General features: G+C 40.4%; 1 protein-coding gene across 1 annotated transcript in view; it reads right to left on the bottom strand.

Moving 5' to 3' along the window:
- The window catches only part of NHSL1 (NHS like 1), a 113,094-nt gene that overhangs the window by 2,531 nt on the left and 88,044 nt on the right, over window positions 1–22,519 (bottom strand). Inside the window, exons 4-7 of the mRNA XM_026076227.1 lie at window positions 20,680–20,872; window positions 15,626–15,757; window positions 2,554–5,985; window positions 1,865–1,994 (exon numbers count right to left, since the gene is read on the bottom strand). Of these exons, the coding sequence (XP_025932012.1) occupies window positions 1,865–1,994; window positions 2,554–5,985; window positions 15,626–15,757; window positions 20,680–20,872 (3,887 nt within the window). The remainder of the gene's footprint in view (window positions 1–1,864; window positions 1,995–2,553; window positions 5,986–15,625; window positions 15,758–20,679; window positions 20,873–22,519) is intronic.

Below are 22,519 nucleotides of genomic sequence, written 5' to 3'. Positions count from 1 at the left end.
AACACTCCAACGCTGGGGTTGTACCACTGCCAAAAAACAAAGGAAACTCCAGAGAAACATAAAGCAAACTGCAATTTCAAAGATCTGCAGAGGAAGACCAGTAATCCTGGTTTGAATTAACTCAGTAACACTGTGAATGTAGTGCAGAACAGTCAGTCAGAGAACTAGAATATTCTGGAGAATTTTGCTGCCAGCATCTATCCAACTCTTCTCGGCAAATATAAGTCATAGCAGAGACTTAAAATTAAGCCAAATTTAGGTTTGGTGGCTTTGCCGAAACAGAGGGAGGATACGTATTCAAACAGATCCGTGACCTAAACTTAGATTGACCTTCTCATTATTCTCCTGCCCTTAACAAACATACCACTAAATTTCTTGTCTTACCCAAAAGCACTGATTCAAGAGTGCCAATCATTGAAATAATGCTTTTTAAAAATAGTGGCAACAAACAAAGCCTTTTTTTTTAATTAGTTAACAACCAAGGAAGATGGTGGTTCAAATGTAAAGCCAACAAAAGCAAGGTCGTAATAGCAAACGTGACAAACAATTTTAACTGCGTCACATCCAGCTCCATAAACTTATGAATTCCATGTAGGTGCATACACACAGAGATCCACTCTCTATCTGCATACATAATGGAAAATGCTTACTGGCCAGAATATTTCATTCTGCAAACAGATTCATCTCACTCCTAGTGAGTGCCATGCATATTAAGAATGCAAAAGACCATTTTTAGAACGGCTCTTACACGCCAAGTCTGAAGGGATAACACTAAGTTATAAAAAGTCAGTATTATATAGTATGTATTTGTGAAATTTTTTAACATGTGAAATAGAATCATTTCAAAAAAATAGCATTTGCATCTGAAGTGCAGCCTCCCAACTCCCTACCATGTTCATACACAAGACTTCCCCTGTCCCTCAGTATCTCTGATGTAAAAGTCAGGCACATATGCACAAACTGACTAAACACCTAGATGAATAAATAAGATACCACTAGACATTTTTCATGACCAGTTAAAAGAAGGCCCATGTAAATTTTGAAGTAAATGACAGAGCCACAAGATGGCACCACGACTACATCACTGCTAGTCTAAATGCAAGCTCAGAGAGTGGTAATGGTCTTCTGTGCGTACTGTTTAAATGGTGCACGTTTCATTTTGTGGTTTTTAAGCTTTTTTGGGAAAACCTAAAGTGAACAGCATGAAAATCTAGCTGCCTATTTGGGGTGATTTTGTTTTTAAGGGAAATGAATAATGACATTAATAATAGAGCCACTATTACACATTTCATTCATGAACCAGCTTGACACAAGACACCCGACCTCAGGCTGGATTATGGCAAACTATAATCCAGCATTTGCCATATGTTTTGCCATATGACTGACATGTTGTGTTACTTGCCAGTTTCAGCCACGCTTGCCATGAAGCATTAGCGTTGAGCCTCTGTTCCAAACTGCACCATATAAGCAGCGAAGAGAATAAAAGAGATGGGGAAGAACGGGAATGAAAACAAAAAGATACACAGAGAAAGCAACAGTAGAGTTAATATGGCAGATTGAGAACAGTACARTAAATACTAGATGTAATTTTATATTTTAAGCGGCAGGATATTTATAATATAATCTACTCTGTTTTAACCAGGTAGCTTTTAGTTCAAAATAGGTTAAACATATTTGTAAAACAGTAAAACACAAGTTCTTTTGCTTATTTTTTTCATATCTAGCCTTAGTACAAACTCAATAAATGGGTGTTTTCAGTTAAAGCAACAACTGTTTTTACTGGGTGTTTTAGGAAAACAATGTTAATTAAATTTTGAAAGAATTAACTGACTGGACAGTATGGGGAAGGCAATTTCCACAGTACCTGTGAATGGCTGCAAAAAGATCCTCAGTAGTCCTTGGTCTTGCTGGTGTTGCCACCCCATCCGTTTCTTCCCCATAACTATGGCTGGGAAGGAATGAACTATTTGCTGTATCCAATTCAAACACCTCAGCTAGGCAGAAAGAATAAATAGGACAATCCATCACGGGAACCCCAAAAGCCATATAATCTTGAAACCAGCCCTCATTGCTTCTAAGGCGAAACATCCAAGAGATTTAGTGAGTATACCGTTGTCATTATTGTGATTTCAGATCAACATTTGCTTAGGAAACTGCAGTGCATGAAATGCCTACACTTGTTCACACATATGCAGAGTATGATACTGAAGGATATTTTTATGGTTTCTATTAAAATGCAAAATTAAAATTTACAAAGCTAACCATGTCTTCACAGCATTTTTTAATCCTAGCAAAGTTAAATAAGGCATTATTTCTATTTCCTAGCATCATTTTGTTATTTCTGCAATAATAAGAAGTCAGAAAGAAATTAAAAGAGACCATATAAAGTATTAATCTGATCCTGCAACTTTCCTTAGGCTTTATATTTTAAATTATCGCATCCATTTTTTTCTCTACAGAAGACCTGAATGCTGTAACTGCTACCCTCACTCCCCACCTTCTTTAAGATAGCTATTGCTACACCTGAAGAAGAGTCAGAGAAGTCAGACTCACCACTTTCGTTCTCCTGAGATAGGTGCCTGTCAGTGTTATTGCTGCTGTCTTGGCTGCTGCCTGAACTGCTTCCTTCATTGAAAGTGGGCTGCTCCTCCTGCCTGGGAGCTTCTTGAACTGGTGATGCAGCAGGCTGTACCATAAAGGCATTAGCTTCCACAGTTTCAGAGAAGGTGAATCCAGCAGCTCCTCCCTCAGGAACCAGGCTGCCAGAGTCCATCTCGCTAGAACTGAGTCCATCTGTAAGACAGTTTCTCGCCTCCTCGCAGTGTGCAAGCACAGCATCTCTCTTAGTTGGGCTTGATGTGCTTCTGACAGTATCACTCATATCAGCTATTTTCTCCACTGTAAGATCTAACTGTGGAGGTGGTACAACAAGGAACAGTTTGGGTTTCTTTGAAATAGGAGGGGGTTTCTTGTTTGGCAATATGACCTGAGTCTTGTCTGGAGATGCTGGTGACCCCTGAAGTGACATGCTGATACAGCCAGAATGGAAGTCTTCATTCTGCACTGAAGACTCCGGTGCATCTTCAGTAGCTGTTCCCAGTAAATCAGCATCGAAAGATTTGCTTAGATCTACTGTACTTGCAGATTTTTGATCACTGTCAAGCTCAGGTACATTGTCAGAGAGAATCAGAAGAGAACTCTGAGCCAGTGTTTGAACTGAGTTTTTAAATGAAGCACCATGAGTTTTCATCTCCTTTTCACCTAAGCTGTTACTCAGTCTTAGTGAGAAAGATGGCTTTAGCGAAGACTGTGGTGATGAACTTACAGCATTCTTTTCCTGAGATATGGTTTCAGAAGCAGATTGAGGTGACAGTTCACCTTCTGTTGCTTTTTTCACAGATCTCAGCTGCACCATTTGCAATGCTTTGGTAGTTACTAAGGGCATCACAGGCCTTGATGGATCTTGCTTATTGAATGGCTGTTTCACTGGACTATAGCAAGAATCTTCCTGGTTACATTTCTTAAAAGAGTACTGTGAGTATTTTGTTACATCTTTTGTCAGTTTGGGATCAAGAGGTGGTGCTGGTGGTGGGACAGCTGAGGGAAAAGTAGGAGGAGGAGCAACAGTGGAAGAGAATGAACTGATGGAGGTTTCTTGTGGAAACCATGGGACACTCTGGGCATAGGAAGAATTTACATCAGCTTCTGGTGGAGGAGGGGGGAATGTGGGAGAGGCTGGCAATGGTGACAGATCCATGATTTCTGCTGGAGGAGGGGGAGGGAGAGGAGAGAGATCAGGACAATGTGGAGGAGATGTTGGAAGGGGAGGTGGTGGAGGAGGTGTACTAGAATCCAGAGGAGTGCTCGGGGTGGGATCCAGTTTCTTCACACTCACGGTCCCTTCAGTAGATGTATTTGAAGAAAGAGAAGTGGAAGATGAAGAAACGGAGACTGAAGACAGAAGAGAGGATTTCCTTTCAGGCACTTTAGGTTTCAGCTTGGATTTCCCATTTCCTGATGATGCGGACTTTAATAATACAGGCACTGGAGTGAGCGCAGTGGGTGTATTGGACTGACTGGAGTACCCACTCGATGGCGATGTAACTCGGTGAGATTTCTCGGGAGAAACATTCTTTGGTTTGGCCAGTCCACTGGACACTTGTGGCACAGAAGCCCTTGAGCCATCACTGAAGTGGCTGATGCTGTAATCACTGAGAGCAGATGACGTACTGGCTGAATGAGTTACCGGGGATTTTACCTGGTCGTCTGCCACTGCAGCATAGTCGCTGTAGTAACCCCACTGGTCAGCATACTCTGACTTGATGCTGCTTGTTTCACTCTGAGAGGGTGTGACCGTACACATGGAGTACAGATTTGGAGCAGTGGTGGACATCATGCTGCTACTTGCACTGACAGAGCTTTGGCTGCGGGAGCGCAACACCCAGGGATCCTCATAATCACTGCAGGGGCTCTGGGAAGGGGAGCTGCCATTTTTGCACTTGAGATTCAACTGTAGAGAATGCTGGAGGGTAGCAATGAGGGTTTCATCAAGTACCTGTCCATTGGACTGGGCTTTTTTCTTGGGTACCCTTCTAAGCGAGTCTGTTCTGGATGGTGGCAAAGGTGGCTTCTTTGCCTTTTTTAGAGAGATATTTCTTGCAAGAGATTTGTCAGATTGGCCTGACTGGTCTTCCTGAGGTTTTTTCTCTTTTCCATCAAAAACGTTAATCACACTGTCCCTGGGGTTCCCCAAACCATTCGTACTATTGCATGGCTTGTCTGACTTCAGTCCAGAATCCATATGCATGGAAGTGTAATAACCATCATGGTCCACCGAATAGAGAGAAGTAGAATCTTCTTTGACTGAAGTCCTTTCCAGGCTGCTGCTGCTCAGGTTGCTCACAGGAGTGGCACAGCCTGGTGTGGCACAAGCCATCTTGCATGAAGGAGTCTCACTATTTTCCGCAGATTCGTATAGCCAATGCTCTGTGCTGTTCACCGTTGCTTGTGTTCGCTCCCCCGAATAGCTAGATTCACTCCTACCATCACTATCCTGGGACTGGCTTGGTAAAGCAAGATTGTTCCTACAGCTGTAGCTCACACTCTGAGACCCAGCCTCCACATTTCCAGGAGTGCTGAGGGAGACAGCAGAGTCACCGAGAGAAAGCATCACAACAGTATTAGATGGGATGGTATCTGAAGTCTGAGAGTGGCGCGTGGAGCTGCTCTCGCTCCAGTTACCACTTGAAGAATGGTGATCTTCTTTCCCACTTACTGCATTGCTGGCAACAGGATTGTCTCTTGGCTTCGGGTAGGCAGCAGAGCTGGTAATTTTACTATCCAATGATCCAGCACTCTGGGCAGTGTGAATAACAATAACTTCTGAGGAGGATGACAGTGTTGCATTGGGTATGATGCTTGTTGAGTAGGTGGCATGAGGAGAGACCACACACGCTGGGCTTGTGGACTTTTCACTCTCATAACTTCTTACTTCCTGAGACTTTGGCCTCGAGAGGGTCCCTGTAGTGGGATTATTCCTCAGATGCACGACACTGTCATCCACTTTCAATTTACTTATCTGGTGCAGCAAAGTGCCAGTGACATCTTCTGTCTGCCGAGAGATGCTCTGCGGCTGTTCTAGGGACTGCAGAGATACTCTCACACCAACCCGAGGCAAGCTGTGAAAACCTATGTCACTATTTTGTCGAGAAGCAAATATAACTGCAGCAGAATCACTCATCACCGACATGTTTCCAGATGAGCTGGAAAGCTGAGACATCTGGGTGGCAATACCTTGCCCTTTCTGTGCTCGTATTCTTCTCATTGAAGGGGGCACAACTTTCATGTCCTCAGTCTGGCAGCTGGTGTCCTTGGTTTCAGACCGCTGCATAGCAGAGCGATAGCTGTCTAGTCTCCCTAGCGTGGAACAGTGATCAGGGACATACATCGAATGTCCAYGGAAATCACTTTGGCCAGTGCCAACTGCTGGAGTCAAAATAAAATAATTATTCCTTGAAACACAAATTCACATTTATCTTCCTATTCATTTAAAAACAAAAACCCTGCAAATTGCTTGATCCCCCTTTTTCTTGAAGGTTATGCCTTTTTAAGAAGAATCAGTAACAATAGATTTTGCCCAGGCATTGTGTATTTTCTGCATTGCTCTTCCCTTTTTCCTTATTACCAGGAACCTTCTGCTGACAGACTCATCTGTGTTCCCACCGCACATTCTACATGTGAAATCCTGTTTATGACATGGTAATAATTTCCATAGTAATCAGTTATGTCAGAAACCAAGTAGCACTCTAAATTCCAGTAGGCAAAGCAGCAGGAACAGACAAAAGCCTGAAAAATGTGATGTGTGTTTCCACGCTAATGCTTCATGCAATAAAGAACAGGGGAAGGAAAATCTGAAGACAAATATGAATGAGCAAATCTGTTTTTAAAAGCATTCCACTTAAAAAAAAATTTCAAAGACATTGATAGCTCTCCAAGTCCTGCAATTTTAGTAAAAGAAGGCTAACAGACTGAAAGATGCATTGTTGTACCACAAGTAAAACATATACTAAAAGAGCATTTATATAGAGACATAATCCAGCTCTGCAAAGAAAGCCATTATAACATTCCTCCATACAACTACTTTCTATTGATTGTAACAGGAAAATTTCAAAGAGTGGGAAAAAGAAACAACTAGTACTGATGATTGTCTCATCCTCAACACCATCAAAATCTTGCTGTGCTCATCAGGAAATCAAAAATAACTGTCCTTTTGTATATGAACTGATAGCTATATATTGGCATAAACACTGAGGACAATGGAAAAACAGTCTTAGTTCAAAATATAGTCATCGCTGGGTCTGTGGAAAGGACTCTAAGGTTCTTTCAAATTTACATTTTTACTGGTAGCTGCCTTTTAAAATGAATAATTAGAGTATTGCTTTAAAATTGGTGTCTGAAAARGGCTCTTGCTTTTCAGTTCAGTTACATTACTATAGAAATAGCAGATATAAAAGGCAGTCGTGCTGACGGAGATGCTTGTAAGGATGCTGCATATGTCACTGCAGGGGAAAAATTGGTTATTTTGAATCTCCACCTTAAAGCTACTCTCAGGAGTGCTGAAGCAGCATGCATGATACCACTGTTCTCTTTCTTATTTACTACATGGAACTGGATCAGGAGGATAGGTGTTCTTATCATTCAGATTTAAACACCACTTAAAGGACATTTAATTATCCTTATTCTTGGCAACCGCAAGAAGCATTTAGGATAAGGAAAAGAGGGCTCTGAAAAGGCTAGGGTGAAAGCAGCACACACAAAAAGATTGTTTACTTCTATCTCCAGGCACATAAGTAGCCTTTTAGCAGCTTGAAGTCTATTTAGTTTGCTTTGTGTAGATTCTTTTGCTCTCATGAAAACGTAGGCTCTTTCTGTTTCTGGTAAAGATTTAGAGCAAAGCTAGGTACTACAGATGAACTACTGCAGCCAATCAAAATAGATATTTGCATATTCTGTATGTGGTTATTAAGAACTGTATAATAAGAACAATAATTAATTTTTGCTTTCCATGTGTATCTTTCTACAGAATCAATGTACCCTCTGGTTAAGAGAGATAAACATATCAAAGTAAACATTATAAATATTTCTGAAACTGTGACATCAATGATGACAACTGTTAGCCAATTAAAAATATCCAGTAATAAAAATGTGTGCACTATGTTACATAAATAACCAAAGAGATGGGTTTTTACCTCTATCTACCACTGTAAAACACACACGTGCGCGCGCACACACACACACACAATATGATGGGGCTGGTAAAGAATGAAGTTGTAAGCACTACAATAAGTATCTAACATTTTTACATACTGACTTGTGGTTGAGACAACCTCATTTCAGTATGCAATGTAGTTGTATTCACAAAGGAAACTAAATGCATTCCACTTCACAAGTAGCTTAAAACACATGGACAGAGTTTATGCTTGTTTAAAAAGCTACTGCTAGGGAAACTAAATGACAAAGCAGAAAAACATTTAACTTGCTAAACTCCTCTAACCTTCTTCCAAAAATCTGAGTTGTAGAACACATGATTGGGATATATTGCTTATTGCAAATGCACATTGATGCTTTAAAATTTCTGAAATACAAAAATACCTATGCTACTAAATAAAAGAGGCCAAGGGTGCTTCTTATGTGCATCCAGACTAAGCTTCCCCCCCCCCCCCCCAAGGATGACTGTGCCCAAAATGCCAGCTGGGAGAAGTTCCTGCACYGTCCCCTCGCCCCCTGCCCAGGCCCTGCCTGGGAGTCTGCTGGCTGGCGCAGGCCAACACTATGCTGGAGAAGCCCACTAGCAGGAAGGCAGCATGGATGACTGCAGGATGCTGTCAAGCCTGAGCCCTAGCCCTACGTTTCTTACCAGAATAGACATAACTTTGGGTCCAGCCTAATGTACTCACAGGAATTGCATAAATTGACTCAACAGCAGGAAAACTGAAGACCTTGATAGTGCAGTGAAGCCCATCAGGGCAGATCTCTGCACCAGTGTGAGGCCTCTTGTAGTTAAACTGGTTCAGAGCCCAAATAAACACAAGGCTCAGAGGAGGCAGGAAGGCCCAATCTCAGAAACGTGAACTATAGGGCTAGATCCTTCAGGCATTATGTGGAATATGTTCAAAAAAGAGTCTTCTCATGGTTGTTGCTACTGCTATTTTAAGAACAAACGTTGAGGTTTAACATAATTTTTGTAGAAATACAGAATATTCTGAAATTACTTTGGCTTGGATTTTGGCTTCATATATATATGCATACCCTCTCAAAAGCTGTGAGGATTTCCTTGCCCTTTACAGTACAACAATTGCTGCTCTTTTAACAGCTCTGTTTCCTGTAGAGGAAAAACAGAAATCTGTAGGAAAACTGTTTAAAACAAACAAACAAGAACATTGATGATTCATGTACTCTCTTGAGGGTTTTAGGATTTTGGTACAATTCAGAGTAAAATAGCAAGGAGTATTTTGTTTGTGGTTTCCAGATGCTAAAAATTGTTAAAATCAATCTGCTTTTGCTGGTACTGCAGCTGGAACATGAACAATGCAATTTCTAAGGGAGCACTCAAACCATTAATTGAACATTAAATTGAAAATGCTAAGTCTATTAGAAAACCTCTAATTAAATAACAGTCAGAGTTTTTAAAAAGTCTGCTTCAATAGTGAAATTCTGGAATTTAATCAGACCTTTTATAGGCTACCATCCACAAGGTCCATCTGGTTGCAGGGACAATGTCTGAATAGGCAAGAGCAAAAAAATTATTTCAGAAATGGAAACTGCGTTACAGATGCTCAGCATTATAAAGTCAGAAGTGGTTGTACTTTGGTAATAAACATGGCTGAAAATATTCTTGTCTGCAGTTTTTATATTATCCTGTGTCCATTAGCCGTGCAGTTAGCACTATGTCTGCCACAAGAGACCTGTATCTAGGCTCCTTTTTCCTCTACTACCCCACTTCTTGCTATGCTGAAAATGATGAAATAATTAGGCAAAAGTAATTTGACCTCTTAGTTAGGGCAAATACTCTTCCCTAAGGCACATGTTCAGTGTAGACTCCAGCAGCAAATAGAGAACAGCCAGTATCTGAAACAAGGGAAATATACAATATATTAAACATCTCTTGCATGGGAGCACAGAGAAGAGGTTCAAACACATGCCTTAGTTCCAGGTGCTGGACCCGAGATAGGCTTGTACAGGTTACATCAGTTTTCCCTTACTCTGGTGATTATTGATGTTGCTCAGTAGATATTACAGGGACTGAGACTGACTGTGCAGATTTGATGGAAAAAAGCAGGCGTTTACAGCTAATCCCTAGGGCTGGGTGCCAGCTGCTGAAAGACTCCCTGTCACCTAAGGCTCTGGCTGATCTGGTGGCACCAGCAGTTTGCTACAGAGAATCAGCAGAAGGGGGTCCTATGCATTAAAAGGAGGGTAGAAAACTAAGAATTTGAGAGGATAAAAAGTGTGCGCATGCTGATACCACAAAGAGCATGCTTGTTTTGACTAGTACACAGGAACGATCTCTCCTCCCAAACTTCCTCTTTCTGACTAATCATTTTTACTATAAGCACCTCTCCCTTGTGCCATGGGCACATTCCTAAGATTTGTTCCTTTCATGTCCTTTCGTACCAATCCTCCTCCAACCCTGGTGGTCTGGCCAAGTCTCTACACAGGCACCGACTTCCATAACATTAGAAAAAGGACCAGAGATTCTTCACCTCTTCTACCCTAGTACTTAGAAATCACTTGATATATAATGGATACACAACAAGATGCAGACAAGACATCAGGTTCATGCTAATTTTAGGAACTGTTACTGTGCTCCATGAAGCATCTGTRATCTGTCAAAGGGGGGAACAACTGCCAGGATGCAAAATTACTTGGCTTGAACAGCTGGGTATTTGTGTGGAACCTACAGGTAAATCTACAGAATGCCGAGATTTCTGGGGCTCTTGCCTGTGAGACCTATAGCTTGAATGACTGCTAGTGCCTAATGGAGTAATTGCAAAAGAAGTATCAATTAATAGAAATCTAAAGCTTCATTCTCAAAGATCAATAACATCAAGGACATAAATGCTCACATTTTGCTGAGGAGGTGCAATGGAATGGTTTCCTCTGAGCAATTTCAAAGGAGAAGCTTCAACAATCCCCAGCAACACTGGCTGGTACCAACAGGGGGTTTTAGTTGTGCCACAAGAAAGTAGATATTGGAGTGACTGTTCAGCTGTCAGTCACATTCATGCTGATGACTGACAGGAGGTCCTATAGGTGATGATCTATTGTGAGCTACTGAAAATGGGAGGTAGGGAAAGAAGCTGAAGAAAAGCATATGAGGTCATTCTGATCTTCTGAATCCTTTTGTAAAAAAACACAGACAGGGAAAAAGAAAAAATCACTGAGAGTGGTTAAGGAGTCTGCATTGGACCTTAGGGCAAAAAAAAGCAATGAAATCATTCAAGAAGAGTACATACCTTAGAAGACTTTTTTTGAAGACCAAAAGGGACCAGAGACTTTCTGTTAGGTTAAAGAGAAGCAAAAAGCCTGGCAGAAGAAATCAAAAGGCACAAAACTTGATTTCCTCTCCCCTGCTTTGGTGAGACACACTTATACTTGGAAGATGAACTGCACCACCTGCGGTGGAACTGGCACCAAGGTCTCAGACCCGCTCCTCCTGCAAGATAGGGAGCCTGAAACACCAGAAGCCATTTGTCAGTAACTGCACTGGTGCAGGCCTCTGCAGAAACACTTGAAGGCAGACCAGTTGGTAGCTTTGTGAAAGGAAGGAAAGTTAGTCTAAACCAGATCCTAGAACACTAACACAGAGAAGGCACCATAAAACATGAAAGCATTTTGCTGCCTTCACTCCAGTCAAGGGAGTTTAAGCATGGGAAGGAAGCTGAAGATTAAAGAGCTGAGAAACGAGCAAGGCCTGCAACAGGTTCCCCCAGATACCTGCTCAACTGTACCAAACGCAAGGGAACCATCTTCTTGCCCAAGGGGAAAATCCTGGTTTGCATAAAAGATCTCATCTGAAGAAGAGAGCTACAGGTGATGGAGAATGACAGCACAGAGCAGAGAAACTGAGACAGTACAAAAATTTAAACTGAAACATCTCAAAGTGTAACTTCTCTTGTCCTTTCTAAAGTTTTGTTCCAACACTGACTCCATTAAAAATATATTAACATTTAGATTCTGTGAGACAATGAAGGTAATTCAGAGATATGCAAAAATATTTTTTGATTTGCTATGTTTGGCAGAGAAATGCTTCACCTTTTCCTCTTATTTTGGTATCGCTTGCTAAATGGCACTGATGCTTCTGCTGTTAGAAAATGACATTCAGAAAGGAACCGACATCTCTAAGCTGTTAGGGATCTAGCGCTCTTGAGCTGGCTCAGAATCCTCTCTCTCACATCACGTATTTATGTAGCATTTTTTATGCTGAAGTTTCCAGGCTATGCACGGACTGGTTCATCATTGGAACACACCTGTGAAAACACGGCAGTATTGCAATGCTCAAAAGTAGGAATGTTTAAACACACTTTCAGCACATGCCTCATGGGAACAGTTAATGTACCTTTAGGAACCTTTTAGTATGTTTGGCTAAATTCTAAGCGGGTGCCACAACCGCTGATCTGATGCCAGCAAATGGCATACGATTTCTCTTCTGTTTGGCCTTTATTGTTCCAAAGAAACCAAAGCAGCCGGCGAGAACCCCAGCAGCCTGGCCTGGCAGAGTCTCTTCCAAACTCTCTAGCAAGAAATGAAAATAGTTCAAGCTTGGTTGAAGCTTTGAGGTTCTCTCAAGTTTCTGCTTCCTTCTGAAGAATAAACAAGAGGTAACAAGCATCTGCTGTATGTGTTGATTATTTAGCCTGTGCACAGCAACTTTGGTGTACCAAGGGATTTTAATCTTTGTGTAAATATTATAGCCATTCACAGCAATGCTTTAGGGGAGAAACAAAGAGATTTATTCAGCTGAAACTGCAGGGAAAATGTCAATAGGCACGATGCAATTGCTTGATTTGGAGTTCAGTCCGGATCCTTGTTCTGATCAAATGAACTGTGGAATGTTTAAAAACAACCGGTTGTTTGTTTTGGGACAGTGTAAGCGAATAGGGAATGGACAGCTATGGAAATATTTGGGGAGAGACGGGCGAGAAAAGGCAGAAAGAACAAAAGGATGAACAAGGATGGAGGAAATATGTAATTTATTCCTATCCTTGCCAGCGGCCTGGTGGGTGACTCTGGCTAAGTCACTTCACTGCAGCATGCCTAGTTTCCCCATCTGTAAGATGAAGACACCAATAACTGTTCTCTTTTCAAACATTTTGGTTTCAGTGATTTTCATTTTTAGTGTTTTTAGTGGAAAGCAATACACTAACAGGATGGAGACTGCCATCAGAGAATTTCCCTGGCATAGAGTTTGTTCTCTTGATGATACCACCACCACAGCAGTAATATGAAGTTATGCTGACAACTTCTAGCATAGGGCAAACGTCTAAAGCACTACATGCCCGCCTGTTGTGGACTAGTGAACTGTCCAGAGAGAGCTCCTACAGTGAGATACTTCAGCCATGAAATTTCTGCAATGTAAAATAGGAGCTAAGGAAATCCTTCAAACAGTGCAAGATGAAATGCGTTCAGCACAGAGATGAAAGAACAAAAACGAGACTGTAAAACTTGTCATCCTTAGCAAGGAGATTGGGAAAAGCCACAAAGTTCTTCTAAAGATAATCACYGAAGACTTCTTTCTAACATGGTTGCCAACTGCATTCTCTGTTTATTCCACCAGGTAAATTATAATTGACGTTTTCAAGCATAAACCATATCTACCTAAAGGGGTCATAAATGTAACCTCAAAGTTTTAGAAATGTTGTCAGCAGGAAGCATTTTCTACAGATTTGCTCACATACAGTTGCCACTCATTTCAAAATTCACATGCCTGAAAGAGTGTCAATAACCCCTAAAACTGAAAAAGGATAATTTGGAACAAAGTGTGCTGCTTTGTTCTGCTTTTTTCTGCTATCTGCCCTCAAGGTAGGTTCTATATATGCTAAAGAAAATCTCTGTTGAAAGGTGAAAACAATGACCTTAGTATGTACGCCATTTTCAGAGGAATACTATACCAGTCTTAAGAACACTATAACAATCCTGAAAATGAACAGTTTAAGTGATGCCCAGTATGGATTTTGCATTTAAGTGGCATAAGCATTTTTGAGGAGCACAAGCAGAAAAAGAAAGTAATTTAATCACAGCTCTAGATGAAAAGCAAAGAGATTGAGTTTAAAATGAAAGAAGGGAACATAGAAAACATCCATCCAGAACAGGCAAGAGAAGAAGAGGTTTGTCTCATTAAGCTGCTGTTCCTCAGACCAGCTATAAACATGGAATCTGAAGGATTACCTCAAGCAGGAGGCTTAAAAGAGGAGAAGGGATTTGTTTATAAGAATAATTCAAAATTATGATTTACTTAGTTTTGTTTACAGCTTTAATCTTTGTTTGGCTAGAATAAATCTATTTTATTTAACTCTCAAGCTTGTTTATAGCTGATTGCAAGACTGACGTGTTTGTGGTTCTCTCCCAGCAAATAAAGAACACCCAGGAGCAGTCCAGGTCAGGAAAGTGGCTCCTGCCAAGTAGCAAGACCCACTATGGACAGTGGAGGGGAAGGAAGGGAACCCATGTTTTGAGGAGTTCCCTATGGCAGGCACAGCTGGGCACCCATCCCACAAGAAGAGATGGACAGAGAGAGACACATCACAGCTCTACACAAATCACAAAGCTACAGTTAGTCACAAAATCACTGTGTGACATCCACAGGTAATGAAATTTCAAGTTGCCACATGAAGAGTCAATATGGTGTTAGGACATGTGAATTTTTTTCTTCATGAAAGAGGAGTCCCACGGCAGGTCACTATTTCATTATAGACACTGCAGGATCACAGTTCCAGTTACAAACTGTTCTTCATGTAGTTCCAAGTCTCTCAGCTTTCTCTATGCATGGCCCTTCCTTTTTCACAAAATGACAAAAAAGAACTTGTTTTAGCTCATTTCAAACCCATCTAAGACTTGCTTTTTGAAAGTTACAATTTTTGCTTGTGTTTCTGAAAAGTCTAGACAAAGAACCAAGGATAGAAAATGTAAAAAAAAAAAAAAAAAAAAAAGATATATAATGCAAGGGATTAAAACTTAGTGAAAGAGTCAGTATATGGGATGATTCCACATGTAAAGCACCTAAAATTATGTCCTGCCAGAGTATTTTAAGGACATTCTTTCTCCACTACAAAATAGAGAGAAGGAAGTGAGAGGGAGGGAGGGACGGGCATCATTTTACCTGTAAAATCATGATTTGGGAAAAACTGAAACATCTTTATTTTAAATAAAGATTTTAAATGCCAGATTTAAATCACAGAGCTCTGCAAACAGTGTTTGAAAGGTCTTTCAAAATTCAGACTGTTACCTCACGTTCAAACATCATGTATGTTACTAACTGTGACAAGATGACAGACCTAGGTAGTATAATTCTAACTGACTAGGCATATTTTCTTTGGAATGAAATAATAAGCACATGTAAACTACTTCCAATCAAATAATGTTGATACTCAGGGGGCTGCCAATTAGGTCTAAACCGAACTGGAAGAAGTAGGAAGCTTTACAGGTACTTCACCGTCAGTGCGGCTCACAGCAGACTCAGGAAGGCATCAATAAATTGGTTTACTCCACTGAGGAATTCGTTACAAGCCGAAATGCCTGCCTGCTTCAGTTTTACTTCAAGTGAACATTTTGGGAGTGGCCCATATCTCCAGATAGGCATTAGGTCCACAAATTTACGTCCCTGCAGATTTCCATTGCACCGACACACCACTTTCCAAATATCACATCCCCTACAACAGATGGAAGTCAACAGATAAAAAGCCCTTGCTTCCGGATGCACAAGGTGGCAAGGAGGCACGCATGTATTTGGAACTGTAATAGGCTATCAGACTGTATCGGTTTCATGAGCACTGGTAATGTTATTAGTTGGGTAATGATAAGCAGTGACAATGAACAGTGGACGGAATACAGTTCTGATGAGCCATACCTAGCTCCTTTTGTATGATGTCAGGGATTCCTGTAATAGTCTTTCTCCTTTTGACTTTCTTCGGCCGTCTTACCACCGTGTCTGTGTAAATTAGAGACCGCCGAATGCTGGCTTGGCGGTCGAAATTCTCCCCTAATACATGGTAGAACAAGCAAAGCAACATTACTTCCAAGCACACTGACATCATGCACTTTCTTCCACTAGTTTTGTTGTAGAAATGAAAAAAAGGCATTAATAAATGATGTTAGCTTGGTCTTACAATGAAGGTTTACACTGAAGGAAAAGATACAGCATATCATCACAGTAAGGCTTTAGACACACTTATGCATTACAGAGAACTGCAGGTTTTAAAAAGAATTTTGACTTCCCAATTCAGATCACAGTGTACGCAGCTGTAATTCCACTGAAGTGAACAGAATCCTTGATTAAATTTGGCCCTTTGTGTTTTGTTTTGTTTTAAGTAATGAGCTTCAGAAAAAGCAAATCTGCTTGTGAAAATGAAAGATCACAACAGTTTATACAGGAACAGCCACTGCTATTGGCAAGAGCTGTTACAAGTTCCTTGTGCAGCTCCATCATTAAATCACGCTTCCTTTTTCACTCCATATTGCTCTGAACCTGTCAAGTGTACCCACCATATTCTGGTGGTGATTTTTTAACACGAATACAAATAATTACTATGGAGCATGCAGAAATCAAATTGATCTTGTGATTTCACAAATATTCCAGTCAGAGTGGAAGCTGTTTAAAACTGAAACCTTCTAAGTGATAAAGCACATATGCAATGCCAAGAGCTGAAAAAATAATGTGTGTAAATGCACATTGCCAGACAAAGCCTTATAGTGACCACGTGCTGTATCTTAACGGGACCCAGAAGCACCACTATCATTAAGGTTGAGCAGCTTTTCTTTGGAAATTCACTTTTGTTTAGAGGTTTATAATTTGGCCATTTCACTAGCAGCAAGGTAAAACTTGCCCTATAGATTGTCAGTCAAGTCAAATCTCCATCCCTTCTAGAAATCTTGAAAACTGCAAATCTCACATTTAAGTTCCCCTTTTAAAAGCTGAAGCATTTTAAAACAGTCCTAATTTTAGTGTAAGATGAGCTATTTAAAACTGAAATGCAGAAAAGAACTTGATGCACATTTTGTCTTGTACACTTTTTCAAAAATTGATGACCAAATTATTTACCTCTGAAAAGTGATGAATGCATGTGCACAGTAACTAGTATATCTGTCATAAATACTATCCCTGGCTGACTACACATCAATATGATGAGTGTCACGCAGAGAGCATAGAAAACCTCATTATCTCTACAACAGTTAAAGATACACTCATATATTAAAGTATAGCATGTAGACTTCYTGTGAAAATACAAGCAAAAAATGTAGCAGTTTCATTCACCGTATACCAAATATAAAGACTCTGACTCTGTTTTAATGGAGCCTTGTGCTCCCGTGAACAACATTCCTGCTAAACAAAATCCTTGCAACTACAAGTAAGTGCCATTTTCATCTGAGTTTTTAATTAATCAAAGTGAGGCCAGCTTAAGGGAGGAGGAATCCCATGAGATCTATCGAATTTAGAGCTATGCATCCCATGGGCTTAGTAGAAGCCCTAAAATATTGAGACAGAATATCCACTGTCTGGGGCATTACTGCTATTAGGATGTTAGGACCCTTTTGGGGTCAAGGTCAGGACTATTAGATAATCCTGCCATGCATTGAGCAGATAATAATTCTAGCCTCATTATAACAAATGCAGCAAAGAATTCAAGAGAGAAATCTTTCCATCTCTGAATGTATCTTTACTCATTCAAAGACCAACAATTATGCCTGAGACTGTGAGTTGCAAGGAAATTAAATACAGTTTTGAATGCCCTAGAATAAAATAATATGTAAATGGCACAGAAAGGGTGCAAACAAGGAGAGAGTCCTTTACATAAGGTCTCAGACACACAAACAGGGTGACCATGGGAAAAAGCTACTATGTGTCAGCTGATCCACAGTAACTTCTTGCCCYGTACTGCCTAAGACCTAACTCAACCAATCTATCTTGAATTCCTTTTGATATACAGCTTTTTGAAAGCCACTGCGCAAATTCAGAAAATTTCAAAATAGCAGCTTTAATAAATTCTAAGTCAATAAGCAAAATCAGAATGTTTCGGGTCTTTTTCATTGTCATATTTTTTAATTGATGTTACTATTAAACATATTTTGCAGGTTTAAAGATACTTTTCTCGTTCCTTTACAGGTTTGTAACAAATCATCTAAGCATTCCCCATGCAGTTTATTCAGTTTTTCCTCACACAGTTTACTAAGTTTTCTTGGATTCACCAAAAATATTTAAGTATGTGCTTAAATCTCACTAAAGTCAGTCCAGGAGGACTCAAGCAAATGCTTAAATGTTTTGCAGAATCCAGCCTGGCACTGATCACCTCCACCATCACCAGACCAGCTTCCTCCATCTGTAAAGAAAGTTAGTTCCAGAAAACCCACTAGAGCAGACACCATTTTAACATACATCTTTTAACCCATAGGATACGTAAAAGCAGAGACTGGCCACCACTAAAAATACAGCCCCAATCCCTTCCGGAATGAGCTCAGCCCAGCCAATCCCAAAGATGGAAACTGCCTCCAAATCTGGATGTCTAGTCAGCAGCTTGTCCACCTAAAGCAATGCCCCTGCACCTCCAGGCTATCCAAGAGATTTTTACTACTGCTGTATTAGTTGCAATCTGTTCACCAAAAAGCCCTACAAGCCCAGCTAGGGAAACATTTACAGCCATGTGAGGGGCCATGGAGCATAATCATTATTAATGCACTGTTGAAAAGGCTGTCAATTTTCAGCATCCTTCTCTGAGGGTAACGTTTTATTTCATGCCAGGAGTAATAAATGGAAGTTTTTTGACCTCTCTTCTGGGCCAGTAAGAAAAAGAGCAAGCAAAGGAAAAAGCCAAATCAAAACAAAAATACAGCTATGGTTCGTTCCACAGCTAAGAAACGGCACAGAATTTTTCGTCTTTTTTCCTTCCGCATGTAGTAACATAAGGGACCTCACAAAATAAAATTACTGAGTGTGGGAGGGCAGAGGAGGGGAGCAGATTGTGACTTTTTAAAGGGAACAAGGACAGGAGTCCTTTTTTTTTGGTGGCCCACAGTCTGTTATTTTTGCTTGTCTTGTTTCAAAGTAGCAATATAATTATTTCAGGGAAAGGAAACTATCTGGTTCCAGGAGACCAGCTCACATGGATGATTGTTCCTGCACTTTTACCTTTTCCTCCTTTTCATACCTTCTGATTGCCATTTTTATAGGGAGAAAATGCTAAACACCAAGTTCTAGGAAGGTGAAGTATAATATGCATGTGCAGGGTTTTTTTGTTTTTTTTAACCACAACTGTTGAGTAGGAGAGTGCAAAACAAACAATTTGAGGGGCACAAGGTTTGCTATACCAGTTGGATTAGTCTGATTGAAATTCCAAGTGTAGTTTATCCAAATCCATTAAACATTTCCAATGACACTGAATTAAATCTATGACTGTTATTTGATCTCTTTTACCCCATTTTTCTTTCCATCTGTTTACTTCCCCTTTATATTTTCAGTACACAGGGTCATTATATCGAACCGCAGATTACTCATTCTGTAAGTATAGCATGTTCCTGCTGTCAAAATATCTAAGCCATGCTCAGGCTTATTGATTATGTCAGCTAATCCAATCCCTTGTCCCCATATCTCTACCTTCTGCACCTGTATCCCACATTCACTAAACAATGCCAACTGGCCTAGTAATATTTCAGCATTGCATTTGTTTTTTCCTGCTAATTATTTTCCAGAGGTGGGCTGTTGGTAATTTTCTGTTGTTTTCATGCTGTTATTTTCAAATATTTTCTGCTGTTTATTTAAGTAATTGTTTTTGTTGACTGCTCAGAGCTCTCTGATGGTTGTCACTGGCCTTAAATTAAAATATAACTTAAAACCTTACCAGCAGAAATCTTCAGCAAAAGAAGTACTGCTCCTTCCCTTACAAAAGCTAGTTTATAAAAATATACCTGAAAAAATTCTTAGTAGTCACATAGGAAAAGGGATCACCTAATTTACTTGCAGTACAAAACCAAACATCACAAGCTATTGAATAGATTATAAAAGTGAGCATGGAGCCAAACAGAGCCATGTAGCATTTGAAATAAATTGGATATTGAATATCATCCTGGTTTTGGCAGGAAAACAGTCAGTTATTTGAATTAACTAATAATAGAGAATCTCGATACTGTTCAGAGAAAGAGGGATTATTAAATGGAAGTGATAATTCACTCTTTCATAGAAATTCTATTTACATACACCAGGAAATCTATTCAGCATCAGGCTTTTCACATGATTTAACCTCTACAGAGTTGAGTGGGAGTTCTGCAACTGTGAAATCAAAGACTACTTTGAAAATGGAAAGTCAATATATAATTTACACCAATAAAATGTGGACTATTTTCATGCAAGTTAAGTGACCTACCAAGAGACTTGCTTGAGGACCCAGCCTCATTAACTATTTCTGTCCTTTCCCTGCTTTCCTTGTCACCTAGACCTCTTATAACTGATAAAATAAGACCCTAGAATTCTTTTCCTCCAATTTTGGAACACAGTCTTTGGAATACAGAAGTCTCCGATAACCTTCTTTACATAAAACTTCTAGGAGAAAAGCCTAAAACCGTTAACATTGCACAAAACGCAATTTTCTCTTACATATCTTCAACGCAGCCTACAGCAAAACATAGTGGCGTACCAAACCTCTAGTATTCCATACACCTCTAAATGCTGTTTCAAGCTAGTGTTGTGTAGATTATCCTCGCTAATGCTCATTTTAAGGAATTTTGAGTTTTTTCCTCATTAAGCTCAGAGACAGACTATTAAACGCAAAACACTGTTTTGAAAAAAGGTGCAGTCAGTAATACAAAATTCACAGATCAAATATACAAGTGTCAAAATACTATCCAATTGGATGAATCCTCTTTTATCCCTCCCCCAACATGCATTCGGAGAAGTTACTGAGATTAAAAGCCTACCAGTCACATTGATAGGAACCACATCCATTTGGACTGCCTGTGCTTGTTGTCGCATTTTCTCTTCTGGCGTTGGCAGTGGGAGTGACTTAGTCCAGTTGGTTTGGGTGTTGATATCCGATAACTCATTTGAAACTGGCATTTTAGGCCTCTTGATGGTAATGAACTTTTCTTCTTCTGGGGAGGAGAGGGAACACTACAAACAGAAATACATGCAACAATATAAATTCACTACCAAAAAAAATAATCAGCGCTGGACTGTGATGGTACTAAAGCGTTGCCACTGCAGTCAGCGTGACTGATAGTGCAGCACATTACATTCCCATTCTCCCACAAACACAACACTCACCTATACAAGCTTTTTTTTTTTTTTTAACTGGATTATATTTATCCAATACACCTGACCAGTCTAAGGAGCACAGACAAATGAGAGAAAAGCAGAGTAGTCTTGAGCAGAGCAAAGCACAATAATTATCTTATACATTTACATCATACGCCTAGAGTGTTAACCTCGCTCAGTGTTCAAGGAGAGCACTGTTTGCCTCCCTTCCCCTCTCTCCTCACAACACCCTGCAGGAAGATGAGATTTGAGCACTGCCATGAGCTAGCTGTCCTCAGGTATGAGGATGTGCAAAACCTCTGCAAGAACCCTGATATGAAGAAAGAGATTTTCAGAGAGCTCAGTAAAAGACAGAACCAAGGTGCTGTGCAAAGCTGTCAACCAGGGCTCAAGCAAGGGAAACCGTTTTGGCCCTGGAGAAACTCATGCCGCAGAGGAGAGTTCATTTTGCTCTGTTTTTAAAGGGTGAAGTAGTTCACAATGTTAGCAGCCACAGAATGGTCATTTTTAAAGTCATTCCTTATCAAAGCGTTAGGATTCACATCCGTGATAAAAAGCCACTTTATTTTAAAATGTGGGTTGGTGCTTTGTTTTTTGTTTCTTTTTTAAAAAAAAAAAAACTTTCTGCACCAGAAAGAGAGGCTGGAACAGCTTGCACAAATACTTTTACTAGGCAAAGTTACAGTGCCAAAAAAGACATTTGCTTTAGGGTAGCAAAACTGTTTTCATTACAAGGTCCGTATTTGGATGCCAGTAATGGTCTCTTACTAATACAACAGTATCACCCCACAGCAAACCCTGAGGACAAGCAGGTTCAGGGCACATGGAAAACACCTCGTGGGCTTAGAGAAGGTGGTCACAAACTCAAAACCCAAAAGACACCGATTTCTCTGCTCCTGTGCTTGGGCCAGCAAGGTACTGGGGGGAAACCCAGAAGCACAAGAGGAAGAAAAACCTAGAGAAAGATCTCCTCCTTGCCCCCAGGCAAAATGCAAGAGAACAAAAACGCTCGAGGGGAGCTGTGCAGAGGCTGCAGTGTGCTGCAACCACTCTTTATAACTTCTGATTTTCATTTTCTACCTGATGCCATGAGGCGCTCCTGCTCTTTAGAAATAAATAACCATTTATTTATTGCATTATACTTTGATTGTAAATTCTAATAAAAAAGCTTCCAGGGGAAGAAAAAAAAAAGAAAAAAGAAAACACCCCACAAGACCTCTTCAGAAAATAATAAAAAGAAAAAAAAATTGTCACACAACAAAATTATTAGTAATGCCATTCTGTAGTATGGAATTGTACTTTGAAACTTGAGAGTTTCCCACATTTCCTCCATTTCGGTCAGCCCTGCATATCTTTCCCAGGCAGACCGAGGAGGGGCAGTCGTGCTCCTGCCCCCGGGGGGCTGGGCCGCAAGCACCCTGCGCCGCCAGGGGCTGCTCTGCGTACAAGGGCTCAGCCCCACGACGGCCACTGCGAGTCCTTTCAGTTCAAGTCACTTGTAGG

This window comes from Apteryx rowi, unplaced genomic scaffold (assembly GCF_003343035.1).
Source record: "Apteryx rowi isolate R43461 unplaced genomic scaffold, aptRow1 scaffold_429, whole genome shotgun sequence".
NCBI lineage: Eukaryota > Metazoa > Chordata > Aves > Apterygiformes > Apterygidae > Apteryx > Apteryx rowi.
This window is presented reverse-complemented; position numbering and strand designations above follow the sequence as displayed.